At 39.6% G+C, this 22604-nt stretch overlaps 1 protein-coding gene across 7 annotated transcripts in view; it reads left to right on the plus strand.

The window, feature by feature from the left end:
* Positions 1–22604, plus strand: part of PLCL1 (phospholipase C like 1 (inactive)) — a 397143-nt gene that overhangs the window by 372094 nt on the left and 2445 nt on the right. The window contains exon 6 of one of the 7 annotated variants that reach the window (XM_070799971.1): positions 18301–18433. The exons of 5 other annotated variants lie outside the window; for them this stretch is intronic. In XM_070799971.1, the coding sequence (XP_070656072.1) occupies positions 18301–18433 (133 nt within the window). Of the gene's footprint in view, positions 1–18091; positions 18156–18300; positions 18434–22604 lie in introns of all 7 variants that reach the window. One more of the 7 variants, XM_070799975.1, reaches the window with a different exon arrangement.

The raw sequence follows: 22604 nt of genomic DNA on the forward strand, positions 1-22604 counted from the left end.
CAATCTTCTTGGTGATGATTAGAAGAATTCCACTGGCTCATGTCTCCCATCAAATATATAAATATATCTGTTATTATTCCATTGGCTCCTGCCTCCCTGGAGAGGTGGAGTGATAATAGGTATATACAGGGCTTCCGTGGTTGCTCAGATGGAATCTGCCTGCAATGTGCGAGACCTGGGTTCGATCCCTGGGTTGGGAAGATCCCCTGGAGGAGGGCATGGCAACCTACTCCAGTATTTTTGCTTGGAGAATCCCCATGGACAGAGGAGCCTGGTGAGCTACAGTCCATGGGATTGCCACGAGTTGGACACAACTGAGTGACTAAGCACAGCACAGGTATTAATGTATCACTGATATACCTATTACTGCCAGCAAAGTTCAGTCTAGTCAAAGCTGTGGTTTTTCCTGTAGTCATGTATGGATGTGAAAGTTGGACCATAAAGAAAGCTGAGGGCCAAAGAATTGATGCTTTTGAACTGTGGTGTTGGAGAACACTCTTGAGAGTCCCTTGGATTGCAAGGAGATCAAACCAGTTAATCCTAAAGGAAATCGGTTCTGAATATTCATTGGAAGGACTGATGCTGAAGCTGAAACTCCAATACTTTGGCCACCTGATGTTAAGAACTGACTCACTGGAAAAGACCCTGATGCTGGGAAAGATTGAAGGCAGGAGGAGAAGAGGCTGACAGAGGATGAGATGGTTGGATTGCATCACCTACTCAATGGACATGAGTTTGAGCAAATTTCAGAAGTTAGTGATGGACAGGGAAGCCTGTCGTGCTGCAGTCCATGGGACTGCAAAGAGTTGGACATGACTAAGCACCTGAACTGAACTGAACTGATCACCTATTATCACTCCACCTGACCTTGAAATTGCTATTGGTATCATGGTCATCCTCTAGAAAATTCTTGTTAAAAGGGGGCTGAGTAAAAGGTAGGGGACAATATATTTATTATGAAAGGATGGGCTAGTTTTTGGGTGAACTGATTATTCCTTGCTAGAATTAAAAAGTTGGGAAATGAGATTTTGTGGGAGGTAGATGTCAACAGTCCTGGGAAATACTAAGTTTAGATGAATGTGTAGTCAATGGCACCCAATCTATTCCTTCATTTGAGAAATACTTTGGAGGCTTGCTTTGAGCAAGGCTCTGTGCTGCCTGCTGAGGATACAGCTGTGCCCATGACAGAGGCAGCCACTGCACTCAGAAAGTGTGCATTCTCATCATTGATGCAAATGCTAAAAAGGGCAAGCCATGAAAGTGAAAGTCGCTCAGTCGTTTCCATGGAATTCTCCAGGCCAGAATACTGGAGTAGGTAGCCTTTCCCATCTCCAGGGGTTCTTACAAACCCAGAAATCCCATATTGCAAGTGGATTCTTTACCAGCTGAACCACAAGGGAAGCCCGTGCAAGCCATAGTTGGTTATTTAATTCTAACTGTGGCCAGTCCTATGTCAGGAAAGAGGCTGGAGAGAGTGAAAAATAATTTTACTTAATTCATTGTATTGCTGAAGGTTGGGATGATCTTTTAGCTCATGTTGTCCAGTGTGAAAAACACTAGCCACAGATATCTATTGAAGTGAAAATAAATAAAATTAAAGAAATTTATGTATTCCATCTTCATGGCACTAGTCACATTTCAGTTGCTCAGTAGCCACATGTGCTTTGTAACTGTTATATTGGACAGTAGAGATATAGACTATTTCCATCATTGCAGAAAGGTTCTTTAGCAAACATTGTCTGGGCTACAGAGTTATACCAGTATTACAAAGTTAAGTAACAGAGTCCTTCACTGTTAATTCCTTAGAGAACAGAAGATATCTGTATCTATTTCTTCACATATATATGGACAAAAGTATCTATCTGGAACAAAATAGCCCACTTTTGGCTTCAGGGCAAGGTACAAATCTCAGGTTAGTCTGGTCTTCAAAATGAGGAATGGGGCTTGGTTTTAAACTAGAGATAGATTTCCTTTTCCTTTAGTATTATGAATGTTGAGGTTTAGCATTCTTAGAGTTTTCATTTTTATATTTATGAGCAATTTGTAGTAACTACAGGCTTTTGATATTTTTTCCTTTTTATTTAAAAAAAACCTGACTATATAATATAAACCTTCTGCGATTTATAGAGATGAGAAATGTTGGAAACTATTCCTTTAAAATAATATAGCAGCACTTGGACCCTCCACAGCCGGGAGAACTAATGTCAACTTCACTGCAGCCAAGCTCCACTTTTCCAAGTAGAAGGGAAAAAAGAAGAAACTGAAATGTGGGTAGAGAGGAAGGAAGTCCGCTGTGATGGTTCAGTACCCTTGAAGTTGACATTAGGGGAAGACTTTATTAAAAACTATGCAACCTGAAACTGAGGATTAAAAAAAATAATATGTCATGGTGGAGGATATGGTTCTGTTGCCGCTCCTAAAGGTCACCCTTTAAAGGGAGCCGAGACGGCTGCCAGGACCCATTGATTTCTCTCAGTGCTGAAACATCGTCTGGCAGGTGTCAGCCTGGCTGCTCCAACACGTAAATATGGAAAGTTGAAGGACAAGGAAGAATGGCTAAGGGGATAGCGCTAGGAGATGGCTAGAATGTGTTGGTGTTTGTTCTGAATAGATATGACGTACATTTTTACATAAGCAGAACAATGAACATGCCTCTGTGAAATAAACAAATATTTTCCTTAGAGGAATGCAGCTTCTCAAGTCTCCAGGGTAACAAAGTTTTAAAGCCCTGACTAGGTATATACAGTTCCTTTAATTTGTCTCTGATGAGGTTGTTTTGCCTTGTTAAGTAGGTCATTTCCTTAATGACCATAACACTGCTTTTATTTTTCTTGTATTCATCTTCACTTTCCCCTGTACTCCAGCCATGAACAACCTTCTGCAATTCTCCAAATATCCTATGGTGGTTCCTGCTTCCTGAGGGTGATTTTACTCAGAGGCTAACCTTTATGATTTTTTTCAAGTTACTCAGAAAACAAAGAAAGAGGGGTAAAGAAGGAGTAACACGACGTGTTGTCCCCAGGGACAGTCATGGGGATTTTCCAAGGCGCCGTGTGGAGGGAGCCATCCCTATGTTGGTGCTTCTCTCATTTCCATTTGGGTTCCAAATCTGAGGTGCTAACATTCATGCTACACTGTTAACAAGTTAAAAATGATAAACTGTTTCCTAAAAAGATAGGCAACTGAGGAAAACTGGTTTTAGCTAGTATGGTGTGTGTGTGTATGTGTGTGTGTGGTGGTGTGTTCTTAACCCCTTTGTACCCTGGTAGTTGTAAAACTAACATTTGCCCTCCCCTCTCCCGTGTTATTTCTAGTGTTGGTGTTTCAGTCACAGCAGGATGGGAGAAGGGCAACGAGGAGCGTCCATGGGGTTGTTGTTCAGTCACTAAGTCTTGTCCGACTGTTTGTGACCCCATGAACTGTAGCATGCCAGGCTTCCCTGTCCTTCACTATCTCCCGGAGTTTGCTCAAACTCATGTCCATTGAGCCAGTGATACCATCCAACTATCTCATCCTCTGTTGCCCGCTTCTCCTCTTGCCCTCATTTTTTCCCCTGGCATCAGAGTCTTTTCCAATGAGTCAGCTCTTCTCATCAGGTGGCCAAACTATTGGAGTTTCAGCATCAGTCCTTCCAATGAATATTCTGGGTTGATTTCCTTTAGGATCGACTGGTTTGATCTCCTTCAACCCACATCGTAAATGCATAATGATAATATGTCCTGAATGCTAAATCATGCTAATAACTCCTTTCAAGTAGAGGAAAAATCTTTATGTCTTAGAGCTATCAACAAATTATTTAAACTTGAGAGCTTTACATCATATTAGGTTAAGTTATGCATGTTAAAATCCAAACAGCAAGTATAAAGTTACTGCCTTATACATGAAAGAGACATTTATATTTTAACCTATTTATTGTTATGTGAAACAAATTTATTGAACATTTTACAATTAGTTTTTTCTCCTTTCACCAAATTGATAAAGCTGATAGCTTTTTTTTTTTTTTTTTTTTTGCTTTGAAGAGCCATAACTGTTATGACATTGTAAGTTCTCAGAATTTATTTGAGGTCACTCTTACATACTTAGAATGATTGAGGTCCGAATCCTCATGGAAGCAGAGGAATTAACCAAATGGTGTTAGAAGGCCGTTACTAACCATTGAAACAGACTTTGTGGACAGACAGAAGCTTCCTACCTAAGCCTCAAACAGGGGAGCCACCTGGTGGACAATGTGAGAACACTTCATTTTTCAGGAGTAGTTGAATGCATAGGCCATATGCAATCCCTGCTTTTTTAAGTTTTTAGGTAGATTTATTGATATATTTAAATTAGTATGCTTTACAAGTTTAATTGATGAGTAACTTTTTCACTTCATACAAATAACAGGCTCTGAAATAAGGACAAGGAACATTAGGACACTATGAAAATCAAATGAGAACAACAATCAGTCCAAGAAGGAGAGGCTTTTAGTTATTCCATTTCATGTTTTGTCTTTGTTCTCTCACAGTTCATTGTTCAGTTTGACTGTGTTTATGCATAAAAAATGGCTTCTATACATACTTTCAGCTCCCCTCTGGCTACTTGACTTCCTATCTCTCTCTTCGCCTGCACTGCCAAACTTCTTAACAAGGTTGTTTATACTTGCTGTATGCACTTCCTTACCTCCCACGCACCCCTTAGTCAACTTTAATCTGTCTTCTCCCCCTGACACTCCATTAAATTGTTCTCACCAGAGTCACCAGTCACCTTCTTGTCACGAGATCTTGTGGATGTGTGTCAGCTTTTATCTCCCTTCACTACTTGGGAACATTCTGAGGGCTGATCACTCCCTCCTCCTTGCATCACTGCTTTCCTTGATCTAGGGGATATCCTCTGGACATTCCTGGCCTTCCTCTTACATCTCTGGCTTTTCATCTCAGGATTTTTGCAGGTTACCTTTCCTCTACTCTTCTATTAAATTCTGGTGTTTCTTAGGGTTCTAGGCTAGGCTCTCTCACTCCATCCCCTCTTTCTGGGTCATACTGTCCATGCAAATGGTTTCTATTGCCCCCTCTATGCTATTGAATCCAAAGTGTATATCTTTGGTCCAAGTGTCTCTTCCTACCCTTTTAGATGACCGCCACTCCCCACCCATCCCTCCCAACTACCTATCAGGTATTGCACTCTGGAGGTCTCTCAGCCATGAAGAGGTCAGCTCAAACTGTGCTCATCTCCACCCACATCTCCTGCCTGCCCTCCATGACACCTCTGCTATTCCTACTTGAATGAGTGAATGACAACTCTCAGCAAGCCAAATAAAGTCCTGGGGTAATCCTTGATCTTTTCCCCAAACCTCCACTTCTAAGCAGTTACCAAGCATCACTGGTCAGCCTCCTAAATATCTCCCTAAGAGGTCTCCATTCCCATAGCTGTTGCCTTAGTTATTTATCACTCTGGTTAGTGAAGAACCTTTCCTTCCCCATCTACCCTTGTCCTACTCCAGAACACAACACCTGGGAGACCTTTCTAAAGGTCTGGTCATGGCCATTCTGCCTTCTTAAAGCCCCACCATGGTTTTCCATGGCTCCTCCTGCAAACTTCTTACCTTCCCCTGTGGAGCTGTTTGTGACCTCCTCCGTTCCAGCTTTGCCTCTCATCACCTTCCTCTTCTGAGCGCTACCCCAGCCACACTGGACTTTCCCCTTGGAGGTACCAGTTACACTGTCCTGCTGAGCAGTTATAAGGCCGTCCCTCTGCTGTCATTACTGCCCCCTGGGAGCCTTTGTTCACACACTTGCACTGGGCCCTTCACCCGCGCCCCTGCTGTAAGCTCAGGTGCCAAGTCTTCAGGAGACATTTTCTGATGCGGGACTTCACCCCCCGCTGCCCCCCTGCCATCAGGGTTAGGATCTTTGTCACGTGTTTTCCACAGTCCTCTGTTCTTTCCCTAACAGAGCACTTTTATTGCTTCCTTATTTCTTTCCCACTGAACAGTCTGTCTTATTTAAAATAATGAGGTAGTGAATTTTAACACAGTGATTTTGAATCGAGCCCTAATTAGTAAATGGTAGACACTGGGTATATAAGGTGAACTCAGAGAACATCTCATCCCATTCAGTGTTTAATAGAGCAGGAACCGGCCCCTCACAGGAGTGAATGATATTCCCAAAGTCACACAGCTGATTCACGATGTGTTGATCATCTTTGCACTGCACTGCACCGCATCACCGGAGAAGGCAATGGCACCCCACTCCAGTACTTTTGCCTGGAAAATCGCATGAACGGAGGAGCCTGGTAGGCTGCAGTCCATGGTGTCGCTAGAGTCAGACATGACTCAGCGTCTTCACTTTCACTTTTCACTTTCATGCATTGGAGAAGGAAATGGCAACCCACTCCAGTGTTCTTGTCTGGAGAATCCCAGGGACGGGGAAGCTGGTGGGCTGCCGTCTATGGGGTCGCACAGAGTCGGACACGACTGAAGCGACTTAGCAGCAGCAGCACTGCATCAGCTATAATCCCTGTCCTTTCTTTTTGACGATTCTGGTTTTCTCTACAAGAAGCTTAAGAAAGCCTTAGCTTGGGCAGAAGTGTGCTTTTAACTTTGTTTCAGTAGTTTTTTTTTTTTTTTTTTTTTGCTTGAGTTACAGGGAACCAGGGACTCATTCAGGCTTTTTCAGGTGAGACTGTGACAATGTGGGCAACTCATGTCCTGGGAAGAAGGGGAGCCACAGAATGGGCAGCCTCACCGAACTGTGGCTAGAAGATCATGACAGTGTGAGCAGGCTTTAGGGCATTGTGTTATCTTTTCCTCTCTTAGGAATAAGAATTTAGGAATTTTCACTCTAGTTCTGTGGCCTTAGGTTCAGCTCTCTCCTCTCTTTCTTTCCTCTCTTTTCTAGCACCTCTTTTTGTTAGCAACTAACTAAGGCTCACAAAAGTCATACCTTTGACTATACAATGAAGGTCCGTATAGTCAAAGTTATGGTTTTTCCAGTAGTCATGTATGGATGTGAGAGTTGGACCATAAAGAAGGCTGAGTGTCAAAGAATTGATGCTTTTGAACTGTGGTGTTGGAGAAGACTCTTGAGAGTTCCTTGGACTGCAAGGAGATCAAAACCAGTCAATCCTAAAGGAAATCAGTCCAGAATATTCATTGAAAGGACTGATGCTGAAGTTGAAGCTCCAATACTTTGGTCATCTGATGCAAAAAGCCGACTCATTGGAAAAGACCCTGATGCTGGGAAAGACTGAAGGCAGGAAGAGAAGGGGAAGACAGAGGAAGAGATGGTTGGATGGCATCACTGACTCAAAGGACATGAGTTTGAGCAAGCTTTGGGTTGATGGTGAAGGACGATGATGCCTGGTGTGCTGCAGTCCTTGAGGTCGCAAAGAGTCAGACACGACTCACTGAATGAACAACAACAACAACAGCTAAGGCTTTTCCAGTTTTCCAGGCTCAATTTCTGGGAGAGTTCATCTAATTGGTTTGACTAATTATTGTCACTGCTGCCTGGAGTCAGGCCAGTTCATCAGCCACTGATCCCCTGTTGATGGGCCACTCTTGGCCCAGTGTGATGCTTGGTTTAACCAGTCACGGCTGGGAAGTGGGCTTTTTCTTTTTCCAATCTTTTTCTAAATTTATTTTTAATTGAAGGATAATTACAATATTGTGTTGGTTTCTGCCATACATCAACATGGATCAGTCATAGGTATATATATGTCTCCTCCCTCTTAAGCCTCCCTTCCACCTCCCACCCCATCACACCCCTCTAGGTTATCACAGAGCCCCAGTTTGAATTCCCTGAGTTATACAGCAAATTGCCACTGGCTATCTGTTTTACATATGTTAGTGTATATGTTTCCATGCTACTCTTGGGAGATGGGTTTTAAAGCACAGAGCAAAGCCATCCAGCTCAAGGTCAGCCTGGTGCTGTTTTTTAGAAGGAGTCTGTGGTCTTGGACAAGGTCATGCAAGGCTTGTCAAATGGAGTTCTGGATCCTTAATTTGGGGATAATTTAAAGTTCCTCTAAAAATGTGGAAGAATTTTTTGGTTTGTATAGCTAAGGCCTAAAAATATACCAGCTACTGAAATATTGAAATTGAAGTTTCTGATAGTTTGATTTTCAGAGTCATCTATTCTGGGAAGAAATCTGAGGCTTTCCTAGGAAGAACAGCATGACATTCATAAAACTGAATGGGCTTAGTGAATGTACAGTGAACTTTTCCAGGCGTCTGTATTTATAAAGTTGATTTAAAAATAAGAATATAAGAGTGATGGTATTTGACATTCAGAAGAAATGTTTTGACAAGTGTATGTGATGATTTAGTGGTGCATATTCTGGGGAGTGGACAGGAGTGAAGCTGTGGAGATAAATGTATGTCTTTAAGGAAGTAGTACTTATTGCTGTGAACTTGCCCGTTAAGTTTCCCCAGGCACTCTCCTGTCATTCATGCTTTTGCTCTAACTCACATAGCTGGATCATTATTTTCAAGATGCTAAGAATGTGAAACTTGAATGGATTCTGGATTTTTTTAAACATCTGTAAAAGATGTTTTGGTACATTTGAGCAAATTTAAGTGCACCGCTTTCAAATTAAATGACTGAATGAATGCCAGCTTTGTTGGGGGCTATGATAGTATTGTGGTTATATAGAATCCTTATTTTCATGACATGCCTACTGAGGTATACAGGATGAAGTATACACAGATAGATGGATAGCAATAGATAAGTTGATTACGCCAACATGACATAATATGGACAACTGAGAAATTTAGATGCTATTATGTTAACTTGCGAGTAGCATGATTTTTGAAATAAACATTAAAAAGCATGAAGAAAATGTGTTGCTAATAGTTTGGTATTGTGGATGGCTTGAGTTTGAGATCTGAAACTTGAGAAAGTCTCAGATGAGCAAACGCAGGTCTTGACATTTTCTTGGAGTAACAGTAATCTGGTCTTTAACCAAATGTGCTACTGGATTTGGGCCATCAACAGTGAATACTTCATTAATGACTAAATCTCTATAAACAGTCACTGTGGAGGGAGCTGAGTTGGCTGCAGCTCAATTTAACTGTTAATAAAAAGTAGCCCAATTCATTTAATAAAGAAATGGGTGGAGCGTACAAGGTGGTTGACCTTTGACAGTGTCTTGCTGATAGCTCTTTGGCCGCTGTAACCAACACCGAATCTAGAAGTCATGCCCATGTAAATGGGTGCCCATAGAGCCACTGGATAGGCCAGTTCGGCCCACGCCATGATGCACTCCTAAAGGGGACTAGTTTCAGCCTTTGTAAAAGCATTATGGTTTGGCAGAGAATAAAGAATAAGTGTCCTTGGTAGAGGGCAGGTCTAGACCAGATGTAGTACGTCTGTCATTGGGCTGCAGGGGATGCTGTTCACACAAACAGTGTGAAAGGTGCCCCTGGAGTGGTGCAACGCAGGGCCAGATGTCACAAGAAGCCACTTACTGAACGTCTCAGCACTGTGACCGCTAGGCAGTTGAAACCATTTTGTGATCTGATGTTCACTCTTTTATTAATGTAGCTACACTCTTATTCTGGCATTTTTGAGATTTATCTTTTGGGTGAATAAAAAAGCCAATACTTTAAGCAATGCTATCAGTAATTTCTTAAACTAAAACGTTACCAAGTGAACTCCAGAATGAATTTTAAAAAATATCCTTCTAATATTAGTAACTACCTTTCTAGGCTTTGTCTGTTCTGAGGTTTGAGGCATCCTACATCTTTCAGGCCATTGTAGATAATCTTTTTAAAGTGAAAATTGCATGAATTGGCAAAACAGAGGTTTTTATATTAAGAGAAGCTCACGCTGTGTTTGGCTTGCAGCACTCAAGATAGTCATTCATTATACAAGGAAAGTTAATTTGAGATATTATGATATATTTTTTGTGATGATGACCATCTATTACTAAAGTTTCATTTAAAGTACAATTAATAGCCTTTGTCACCTTGCTAAAGGTTGATGTTACTCTTTTGTCCTTTCTAACTAGAGCTGTTGACAAAAGGCAGATGATCACAATAATGGGAAGCAAAGAGCAGGGAAATCAACAGGCAGTGGCTTCTTATTGTTTTATTGAATGGTTCTTTGTCAAAATGCCTGCAAGAGAATTCTCAGGATATCAGTATCACCGCACAAACATAAATTCATAAAGCTTTCTGCAGTGGAATCATACTTTTAAGGTTTAGCTTAGGGTTTTCTATTATTCAGCTCGGTGGTGTTGAAGCAATTTTGTTGACATTTTCTGTAAGTGGATTGGGCTCACAGTCATTTGCCCAAAGCAGACAGATGGCTTCTTAAACAGAGTACCCGTGCAGAAATCTATCTTCTGGTATCTTCAGAAATATAACAGGTCTGTCACAAAAGATAATGCTTGCCATTAATTTTTTTTCGGTGACAGATGACTTCAGTTCATTTTAAATTTCTCATCTGGCTTAAATGAAACAGCTGTTTTTTTAATCTCAGTAGTGAGCAGCGCTTCCACATTTTACACTGAACAATGTTGTAACTTCTAAACTACAAAAAATAAACTTTCAGAGGGGGGAGGATTATAGGGTCTGGGATTCTCCAAGGTAAGTTCCCACATGAATGCAATTGTTACTCTTTTTATTTTAAACATTATGAGATTTTTCATGGGGCTAAGGGTGATCAATCCTGAATTTTATTCTCAATAATGGTTTATTCCCCCTGACTTTACCAACTTGCTTTTTTTAAGCTTCAAATTACTTTATGTTTCCTTATATTTTAGAAGGTAAAATACAGTACACATCTATAACATCTATAGATGTTTATAATGGTACTGATAGTGAAACATTGCATTTACGGAAAGCTTTAAATTTTCAGTTTATGGACTAATAGTAAATAGCTAACAACCTTTAGTGTTTACCATGTATGCCAGGCATTGTTCTAAACGATTCACATGTATTATCTCTCTTAATCTTGCTTTTAACCCTGGAGATGGGTACAATTATCATAGTCATTTTATGGATGAGAAAACTGAGGCCTCAAATGACCTTGCTAATACTTGGTGGGTTTTTGTTCAAGGAGTCTAACAGGTGGCACAGTGTTCTCTAAAATGAAAACCAATCATCTTCTCCACACTTTCCCTACTCATGAATCTTCTATCATTGCTTCTGTATTGCAAATTTCTGAAAATTTGGCTCAGATTAAAATTATTATATTATTCCAAACTTTGTACCCATATTGAAAGAAAAGGTCAGATATCAAAGTATGAGCACCAATGTAGTATTTATGCTAAGGACATTCACAAGTTTTCTCAAAGGACTTTTTATTCTTTTTTAAATCAAAAAGTCTTAAGCTATTTTCTCCTTCTCTACATTTCTAAAATCTATTAGATGACATGTGCAGCATAGCATGTAATGTACCTAAATACAAAGAAAAATAATGCAGTGAAGAAAAACCATCTGTTATCCTGGGAAGCAGACATTATTAGTTATTTCCCTCATGCTTGTTTTTGTGCGAACCTGGGAAATATATTTATTTAGCTATCTTGAGTCCATTTCTTCATCCATGTAGTTATGAAAACATTATAGCTATTCTTCAAAAATTTTAAATACTGACTGAGAGCTCTTACTTGGTGGAACAAAATGACGCTGTCACTAAATTAAACTTTATTGAGTATTTTCCACTTTCAATGTTTTTTTCCCAGTTTAAATTTCAAGGAAACAAATAAATTCTAAGTAATGAAATATAAGGAAAAATGGGATGTGTCAGACAATTTTGGTGCTGTGTCATAGAGGCAGTATACTTCTAGACCAATCACCTCCCATGCTATCTGTATCTGTAAGACTGTAGGAGGATTAAAGATTCAAGGTGAGCATCAAAAGACCTTCACATCGTATCTCACTGATTGTAAGATGCCAGGAAAGAAATGAAGATGCCGCTCCATCTTTCAAGCTGTTGTTCAGTTGTCACTTTCACAGGGAAGCCTTGGCTAATACCCTAGACTACCTGTTCCTGCAGCATCCAGTTCCTATAAGCACGTAGCTCAACTTGCAATTAGGCATAAATTTGTTTTTGTGACTTTTTGATTTATGCCTATATCCCTTACTAGAGTTAAGATTTATGTGGCTGGGGGTCATCTGTGCTCAACATGGTATCCCCAGATTCTAGCCTGATGGTTCTTAATAGGCACAGTACTGCCCCCTAGAGGGTATTTAAGAACATTGTAGAGGTGACTTTCGGAGGGAGGGGGATTCTCCTGCCATTTAGTGGGAGAGGCCAGGAATTTTGGCTTTCCTACACTGTGCAGGATGGTGCAAAACAATGAAGAATTGCTCCATGTCCTTCAAGACTTTCTTGAGTCTTGCCTGACTGCACATTCTAAAATACAAATCAGAGGACTTTTGTAAATGATTGTTTAACAAGAAGTTATGTGAAAGGCCCAGTACATGAGAAGGAGTTACTGAGAGGTAAGCCGAAATGAATAAAGATATTGTTTCCAAATCACTGAATAACGTATTCACTCTGGGCATTCTGTCTACCTGATTGTATAATTTCTGTAATTGTAATATTGGAACAACCTGAAGTGAGATATTGGTTTTGATTTGATACTTTGTTATTATTGATAATCCATGATAAGCCTTCCACAGTATCCTGTGAAGTAGAAGCTGATATTATCAACCACAAGGAAAATGTCCTTTGAGGTTCTTTTGAAGATTTGGCAAATTTGATGAGATGTGCTGGTGCTGCTGCTGCTAAGTCACTTCAGTCGTGTCTGACTCTGTGCAACCCCATAGACGGCAGCTCACCAGGCTCCCCCGTCCCTGGGATTCTCCAGGCAAGAACACTGGAGTGGGCTGCCATTTCCTTCTCCAGTGCATGAAAGTGAAAAGTGAAAGTGAAGTCGCTCAGTCGTGTCCAACTCTCCGCGACCCCATGGACTGCAGCCCACCAGGCTCCTCCGTCCATGGGATTTTCCAGGCTAGATGTGGAGTGGGTTGCCATTACCTTCTCTGTGATGAGCTGTATGGAACATTATTTACTTCTTAACTTGTGGGATTATCACATTTTTCTCCATGGTGAGATTCTGTACTTGTCTTGACATATTATCCCTATCTTAATTAAGATTATTTCCTTCCTTCTTTTATTATATGTAAGCAAGTCTGGTCTGTTGCCATTATTTGTTTATATACTGGTATCTATGTGGTACATCAGCATTGTCATTTCCTGTATCTTATGTGTGTAGAAAGGCATCTGGTCCTGTTATCTCTCTTTTAAATATTAATGAATCATATTAAGTAAGTACAAGTATCTATCTACCTCATTATGGTTTCCTGAATGCCTGCTTGGGTGTTTACATGTTGAAATACAAATTATTTTATTTTAAATGACCATTCTTATTTCGGGCGGTGTGTGTAGCTCAGTTGGTAAAGAATCCGCCTGCAATGCCGGAGACCCCGGTTCAGTTCCTGGGTTGGGAATATCCTCTGGAGAAGGGATAGGCTACCCACTCCAGTATTCTTAGGCTTTCCTGTGGCTCAGCTGGTAAAGAATCCGCCTGCACTGTGGGAAACCTGGGTCTATGGAGTCGTAAAAAAGAGTTGGACATGACTGAGCTACTGAACAACAGTAATATATTATTAGTCTTTTATTTGGAGGAGGGCACAGCAACCCACTCCAGTATTCTTGCCTGGAGAATTCCCATGGACAGAGGCTCTTGGTGGATTTCAGTCCATGGGGTCACACAGAGTCGGACACAACTGAGTGACTAAGCAGACAAGCACAGTCTTTTATTTCTAGACTCTCAGTTTCGTTCCATTGGTCTATGTGTCTTTTTATGACAGAATCATACTGTTTTGATTAGCTTTGTAACATAGTTTGAAATCAGATGTATGATGCCTCCAACTTGTTCTCTCTCAGGATTGCTTTGGTTATTTCGGATCTTTTTTGTTCTGTATGAATTTTCGTGTTATTTTTCTCTTCTTGTGAAAAATGCCACTGGAATTTTGGTAGGGATCACATTGAATCTATGGATGGTTTTGGGTAATATGACCATCTTAATTGTAATTATGATCCATGATCATGGGATAGCTTCCCCTTTATTTGTATTATCTTCAGTTTCTTTTATCAGTGCCTTTAGTTTTCAGTGTACAGATCTTTCACCTCCTATGTTAAATTTATTCCTAAGTATTTTATTATTTTTGATGCTATTGTAAATGGAATTATTTCTTTCGCTTTCTGATAGTTTGTTGTAGGTGTATAGAAATACAACTGATTATATTTTTATGTTGATTTTGTATCCTGCACCTTTACTGAATGTACTAATCAGTTCTAACAGTATTTTTATGGAGTCTTTAGGAGTTTCTATATAAAACATCAGGTCATCATTTTACTTCTTCCTTTCCAATCTGGATATCTTTTATTCCTTTTTCTTGCCTAATTGTTCTGGTTAAGTCTTCCAATACTATGCTGAATAGAAATAGTGAGAGTGGGCACTCTTGTCTTGTTCCTGATCTTAGAAGAAAAGCTTTCAACCTTTTACTATTGACAGTTAGAACCAGACATGGAACAATGGACTGGTTCCAAAATGGGAAAGGATTATGTCAAGATTGTATACTGTCACTCTGCTTATTTAACTTATATGCAGAGTGCATCATACAAAACGCTGGGCTGAATGTAGCACAAACTGGAACCAAGATTTCAGGGAGAAATATCAATAACCTAGATATACAGATGACACCACGCTTATGGCAGAAAGCGAAGAGGAACTGAAAAGCCTCTTGATGAAAGTGAAAGAGGAGAGTGAAAAAGCTGGCTAAAAACTCAACATTCAAAAAACTAAGATCATGGCATCTGGTCCCATCACTTCATGGCAAGTAGATGGGGAATCAGTGACAGACTTTATTTTCTTGGGCTCCAAAATTACTGCAGATGGTGACAGTAGCCATGAAATTAAAAGACACTTGCTCCTTGGAAGAAAAGCTATGACCAACCTAGACAGCATATTAAAAAGCAGAGACATTAGTTTGCTGACAAAGGTTTGTCTAGTCAAAGCTATGGTTTTTCCAGTAGTCAGGTATGGATGTGAGAGTTGGACCATAAAGAAAGCTGAGTGCCAAAGAATTGATGCTTTTGAACTGTAGTGTTGAAGAACACTCTTGAGAGTCCCTTGGACTGCAAGGAGATCCTATCAGTCAATCCTAAAGGAAATCAGCCCTGAATATTCATTGGAAGGACTGATGCTGAAGCTGAAGCTCCAATGCTTTGGTCACCTGATGTGAAGAACTGACTCAATGGAAAAGACCCTGATGCTTGGAAAGATTGAAGGCAGGAGAAGGGGACGACAGAGGATAAGATGGTTGGATGGCATCATCGACTGGATGGACATGAGTTCGAGCAAGTCCCGGGAGCTGGTGATGGACAGGGAAGCCTTGTGTGCTGCAGTCCATGGGGTAACAAAGAGTCGGACATGATTGAGCGACTAAACTGAACTGAACTGATGGTGTTACCTGTGGGCTTGTCACATATGTCCTTTTGTATATTGAAGTACATTCCATATATACTCAATTTATTGAGAGTTTTTTCATGAAATGATATAGAATTTTGTCAAATGATTTTTAGGCATCTGTTGAAATGATCATATAATTTTTATATTTCATTCTGTTAAAGTGATGCAATTATGTTATTATTCATGAGTAGTATTTAAATAATGTTAAACTACTTCATTTACATATAGGACTGTATATGTTTAAGTGTATTAGTCAACTCAGTTGTGTCTGACTCTGTGACCCCATGGAGCCCACCAGCTCCTCCATCCATGGAATTCTCCAGGCAAGAATACTGGAGTGAGTAAGCCATTCCTTTCTCTAGGGGATCTTCCTGACCCAAGGCTCAAACCCAGGTCTTTTGCACCGCAAACAGATTCTTTACTGCCTGAGCCACCAGGGAAGCCCAGTACTCTCTCTCTCTATATATATATGCATACTCACACAATGACACAATAGTTGTCTACTCTATATTGAAAACTAATTTTAAAAAACATGGTTAATACAAAGATTGTTGTTTGAGAAAGACGTGTGGAAAAATAAAATCTTATTTACCAGGTCTTAAAAGATATGTCATCAAATTTAACTTTCAAACATAATTTCTATTATGTTGAATATTAATAGAGTATGACTTCATATTTTTTAGAATCTTTTGTATGGTTGTTATTAAACAAGTCTTTCTGTTTTATTCTTTAATGTTTTGTGGCATTGAATTATTCTAAAAGTTTTTTTGAAATATCTTCTACATTTTGTAAATTATTCTTCTTTCAGATCTAGGTTCTCAGATACTAAAAATACTTACTTAGGTTCTGTTTCCATAATCTTCAGAGATATTTGATTAATTGGAGTTCTGACAAATACTAAAATGTGTCATGAGGATAATTTAAAAAACTGAACTGTATAAAAATTATAAAATCTAATGGCTCAGGTAAACATGTCCATTGTAGTTCACTTTTTTCTTCCTATAAAAAGGAAATAGTTTAATGCTTTATGTGATAAAGATTTGAAAAGCAGTGTTTTTTCTTTTTCTTTTTTTTTAAGTTAAGAGTTTCAGGAGAAGAATAACACAAAAAGTTCCATTAAGTCAATACTCTTAGACCAGAACTACTCTTCAACTACTCATCTATATTTCTTGAATGTTCATAGGGTAAAAATTCCCATTTTTAAGAGGCAAGTATAATGCCTCTTGGTTGACAAGGTCTTGAAAAATAATAAATCTGAGTATTGATAACTTTCTGCAATGAGAACTTCTATTTTTGTGCAGTTGAGGTATTTTGTACGTAATTTCCCCATGGCTACATCTCTGTGCCTGTTACTCTTGCTAACATGTTGTATACATTCTCTACGTAACTAGGCTTTCATTCTAGAGAGCAAGAATCCCAGGCCATCTTTGCACAGTTTTACCCAATATTTCAGTAATGTAACATCAAGAGAAATATATCTGTTTTGACACCAACATATTTTTAATTTGCTATTTTGATTTCTCAAATAAAGGACACTGTAATGGTTGTGTGTATCTCTTTGGAGCAAAACACTTACACCATTTAGATGATACAAAGATTCCTCAAAAGCATGCATTTTGAACAGTTATTAACTGTGCACAGCCCACTACAATATGGTCATGTCCAGCAAATGGAGCTGGAATAAATAAAGAGGTACTAACACCATCATACTGTCTGTGGCTGATTTTTGCCGCAGTATTATCCAGGGGTGACTCTAGCTGTGGGTGTTGACACTCATGTGGGTAGAATTTCAGGGGAATCTGTCTGCCACTGAGTGTGTGATGACACATAGCCACACAAGCCTGCCTGGTGACAGTGTTGCATTTGTTTATGGGTGTCATTGTGAATACGTGAGGGCCTCTCTATTCCCAGAGTCTTGATTAACTGCTTTAAATATTTGTGGTGTACTCTGAGGCAACCCAGACATTTCCTTCACACATGAAAAGGACACTAGTTATAATGTTTGACTGCTCTTTCATGCACTGATATCACAAGGAATTGTGCAGTTCATGGGAAAAATGGATATTAAAGACCATGGATGTCTTTTGTAAGTTACTCTGCCAGAATGTAGCCAAAACTATTTTAGACTGTTTTCAAACACTGGAGGGAAACTGCCTTTCTTAGTATGAACAGGAATAACACAAATTCTAAACGTCTTTTGATAGATGATAAAATGTATTGTTATATAGCTAAGAGCTGACTTGCATTTAGAATTCTAGCCTCTTTTATGGTTTTGAGACAATGGGTACAAATTGGTTTATGTTTAGTATATTGTGCTCAATAAGTATTAGCTTCTGTTTAGTATCGCAATAGCATTTTAAAGTTTAAAAATTTTTTTTATTGTGGTAAATGTCACATAAAACATACTATTTTAACCATATTTAACTGTACAGTTCAGCAGCTGTAAGTACATTCACATTGTTTTGCACCTCTCACCATCATCCATCTCCCGAATTTTTCACTTCCCTAAACTGAAACTCTGTCCCCGTTAAACACTAACTCCCCATCCCCCTCTCCACTCACCCTACCTCCTGGGCCCTGACGTGTACCAATGTACTTTCTGACTCTATGAATTTGTCTATTCTAGGTACCTTGTGTAAGTGGAATCAAACAGTATTTTCACCTAATGAATATTGGAATGCATTTTTAAGGTTAGCTTAATATGTGTCCTACAAATAGAGTGTGCCTTCTTCCCCCCTGCCCACCCCCCATGCTATACAGTAGGTTCTCATTAGTTATCTCTCATGCTAAGTTGCTTCAGTTGTGTCTGACTCTTTGTGACACTATGAACCGTAGCCTGCCAGGCTCCTCTGTCCCTGGGATTCTCCAGGCATGACTATTGGACTGGATTGTCATGCCCTCCTCCAGAGGATCTTCCAAACCCAGGAGTCGAAGCCTGGTCTCTTACTTACAGCTCTGGCATTGACAGGTGGGTTCTTTACCACTATCACCACCTGGGAAGCCCATAGTAGTATAATCATTCCCAATCTGCCAATTCATCCCGTCCTCTTTTTCCCCCCTTGGTGTCCATACATTTGTTCTCTACATCTGTGTGTATATTTCTGCTTTTTATTGTCAGTAATAATTTATTAGTAGTAATAAAAATTGTGGTGGCATGGTAGTATATCAGTCCCATTTGCAATCTAAATGCATCACATATTTCTTGATTTCTAGATAATGTATTTTAACTGCAATTTAATGATGTTGGAAAGATTTGATTATGAATGCTTAATGTATCTTTTTTTTTTAAAGTCATTAATCATTACTAATTTTTAGATTCAAATTTCTGTAGTGATTTATGGTTTTCTATGATTCTAAGTGTTACTCTTTAAGTGTGTTGGGATTTGCGTGGACTCTGACATTTGGAAGCCAAATAACCGTGGAGGTCATTGTTGGGGCTTTTGATAGCCCTCTTGTCTCAGCATCAGTCATCAGCATCAGTCTGCCTGAGATGCCCTTTATTACTTTTACTTTTCTTCAGCTTGAAGCAATCCTCATGTTTTCCCCTGAAGTGTCCCTAGTACTAGAGGAGAGATGCTAAACATTCCCTTGAGATTGCTCATATATTGAAATGTTGGCAACAGCTTGACATTTCTTTCAAGTTGAGTATTCAATGGTCAGATTGTCCATTAATTGTTCATTCCAGGCCATTACAATCTCAGATTTATTTTCCCAAGAGATGTTACGCTTTATATACCATCAAGTAAAATGAATTCTCTTGGGCTTCTCTCCTTTCTGCCTTTCTCCCAAGACCTCTGTTGGAGGAGAATTTCTAAGTATACTCTTTAGAAATGCCCAGTTATAATACTCCTTAAATGAATACTACACACTAGTATCTTTAATTGGCTTAGCTCAGTGATCTAAATACCTAATATACCTTGTGGGAAATGATACACAGGACAGAGCTATTTCAAGGGAAGAGATATGGTCTAAGCTGCCTAGTTAGGGAGTTTGAGAGGAAGTGTGATGGAGTAGAGAAAGGGTGCTGGTTGGTCAATAGAAATCACTGCACATATAGTGGGAAGAAGCCAGCCCTGGAAAGGAATGGCAAGATGGGGGTTGTTAACAGTAAACTTCACCCTCTTCACAGTTTTGCCTAGAATGAGTCTTTTCTGCTTCTGCTTATTTAATCAAGAGGACTCAAGGAGTTTAGTCACAGAACAGAAAGATGACCTCTCTGCTTTCTTCTTAAAAAGAAAATTGAAAACAGCATTTTTACATCAGTATTTAAGTGTAAATCTTAATAATGTAGTCTTTCAGTTTTTCTTGTTCTATTAGTTAATAAATTAATTTTTCTTCTAACATTTTTTACCTGCCTATATCACGTACCCAGGACGTGTTGTCTCTTAGTCATCCAGAGATGATGTCCTTGTGTTTTTGTGTACTGGCACAAGCTGTCTTCTCCAATTGACCTTTGTTTTCTAGAGAGAGTGACTTCTGTTTACCAAAACTGGCACAGTCCGGCTTTTAGGCCTGGATGACGCTTCTCAGAACCGATGAGATGACATTCAGGCTGATTAATTAGATGTGTTTCATAACCTGCTGCCAGAAAAGAGACATGAGAGCATCATGCATTAGTAGTATCAAGCTTGATATTTTTGTGTATTTCACTGCTCTCTTGCAATTAGGAAAGATGCCAGCTTTGCTTTTGTCATGCTTTAAAAATGCTTGATGAAAATTTCAACACTAAGAGCAAAGGGAGCACTTAAAACTAATACTCTGAAAATGAGTGTGGGTATAATCTGTTTATTAATAGTTTGTTTTTTTAAAGGGATGTTTGCATTTGTAAAACCAGTAGCAGTATACCTATCTCAGTAAAAACAAACCCTTATGGATGCATTTTAAATAAGTTGGTAAAATTTATATTAAAATGTGCACAACATCAAGACATTCATTTAGCAGTGGTGGTGGTGGTTTAGTCACTAAGTCATGTCCAACTCTTGCGACCCCACGGACAGAGGAGCCTGACAGGCTACAGTCCGTGGGATTCTCCAGGCAAGAATACTGGAGTGGGTTGCCATTTCCCACTATTTAGTAGTTGACTATGTCAGTTGCTTTTTATATCGCCTAATAGCATATTTACTTGTGATTATTTAAATCACAAACAGCTTTTCAACATATTTTCTTTAACCTTTAAAAGTATGAGGAAGGCAGAAGAATGTTTTCATCATTTTTACAAGAGATAAAATGGCACAGGGAGAAATTGTTGGAGCTAAAAGCACAACGAAGATCCTCTGACTTTTGTCCCTGCCAACATATCTTGGTGCATCTTATCTTCCTGACTGTAGATCCCATCTCTAAGTTCTGTGCCACCTGGGCAATGATTGTCTTTTTATCTGTCTTGTTTCCGAGGGTAACGATGACTGGGAGGCTTTAATGTGCTTTGTAGAGTGCACAACTTGCCTTGAAGAGATGCCATATCAGGTCGTGGTTAAGACTACAGACTCTGGAGTCAACTGCAAGACTTTATTTCAACCCCAGCTCTACCACTTAGCAGCTGTGTGACTCTGGGAATGAGGACCATTCTGGGCCTCTATTTGTTTTTTTACTCTAAACTTAAAATAAGAAAAATGCCTATTTTGTGGGGATGTTGTGACAATTGAATAATGAACATATATAAAGCATGAAGGATGACCACAGAGAGCAAGCACTTTGTATGTTATATTATTATTATTGCTTAAGGACTGCATTTTCAAGGTGGATATAACCTTCTTTTTAACCTTCAAAGGGAGTTTATTATTGTCTATACTCCCCAAGTTCTGTTGGTGTAGTGCATATTTTTCCCTTTGAAAGTCCCTCTATATCCTAGAGTGTTCAGTCTCTAGTTTAGTCTTCGTCTAAATTCTAAGTGTGGTGTGTGAAATATGGTAGGCTTCCCAGGTGGTGCTAGTGGTAAAGAACCTGCCTGCCAATGCAGGAGACGTAAGAGATGCAGGTTTGATCCCTGGGATGGAAAGATCCCCTGGAGGAGGGTATGACAACCCACTCCATATTCTTGCCTGGAGAATCCCATGGACAGAGGAGCCTGGCAGGCTACAGTCCATTGGGTCACACAAAGTCAGACACGACTGAATTTACTTAGCACACAGGCACACCATAACAAAAATATTAGACAAAGCCTTACTCATCCTGTGTTTAAAAGTGTTGTTTGAAGGATTGAGCTATTATGACATAAGATGGAACTGGCAAGTACTTGTACAGATTTTGAGGAAATATTCCAAAGCATTTCAAATACAAGTTTTCTCATATACCCTGAGGTGAAAGCCTTCATCAAATTAAAGAGAGCAAACAGCATATCATGCATAAAATAGATGACTTATCTTTTCTTGGAGTCTCTGCTTTATACAGAAACTCTCCAGCAGCTCGTGTAACCTCCAGTTTCAAGGTCATACTCTCATGCATTGTCGTGAGAATGAAGCTAGGAGACAGAACTGCTTCCTCTTTTGCCTGTACCCTGTGGAGACATGTTCTGGCTTCCCCATACTTACTTCTTCCGCCCCCTGGGCCAGTGTCAGCATACATTCTTGATCATCACAGCAATGAACTAAAATAAGAAAAAAGATAATGGAGAAAGATCACTCAGGCTCTGATATAACTGACAATGGATGATATTCTGTGATCCTTGTTTGCTTTTTTGTTTTGATTGACACACTAAGCCTTCAGAGCCTCTCCTCCATCAACGAGATGGGAACATTGTTTTGAGGATAATGGAAGAGATGGAAGGAATGTGGGTAACCTGGAACTTATCAGACTGCAAACTGCAGTGATGATGCAATGTATTTAAAAAAAAAAAAAAAACAGCAACTCACCAAGCATAAGGGTGTGTGATTCACTTTATGGAAGATATTTTGCTTAATAAGACTTTGTACACCAAGCAGCTGATTTAATTTTTGGTTTTTTGAAGAAGAGCTTCTTTCCTTGTTTTCTCCCAAGCTTAGGAATGCTGGGCTGGGTGGGACAGGAGTTGTAGCAATGTGCAAAGTCTCAAACCCTGGTGATGGAAGGGCTGAGTGTCCTCCATACATTCAGAGGAGGGTGTTTCCTCCCACAGGAATCTCAAGGGGGCTGCCGGCAATCACAGAACCAACGGTGAAAGCTCA

This window comes from Bos indicus, chromosome 2 (assembly GCF_029378745.1).
Source record: "Bos indicus isolate NIAB-ARS_2022 breed Sahiwal x Tharparkar chromosome 2, NIAB-ARS_B.indTharparkar_mat_pri_1.0, whole genome shotgun sequence".
Taxonomy (NCBI): Eukaryota; Metazoa; Chordata; class Mammalia; order Artiodactyla; family Bovidae; genus Bos; species Bos indicus.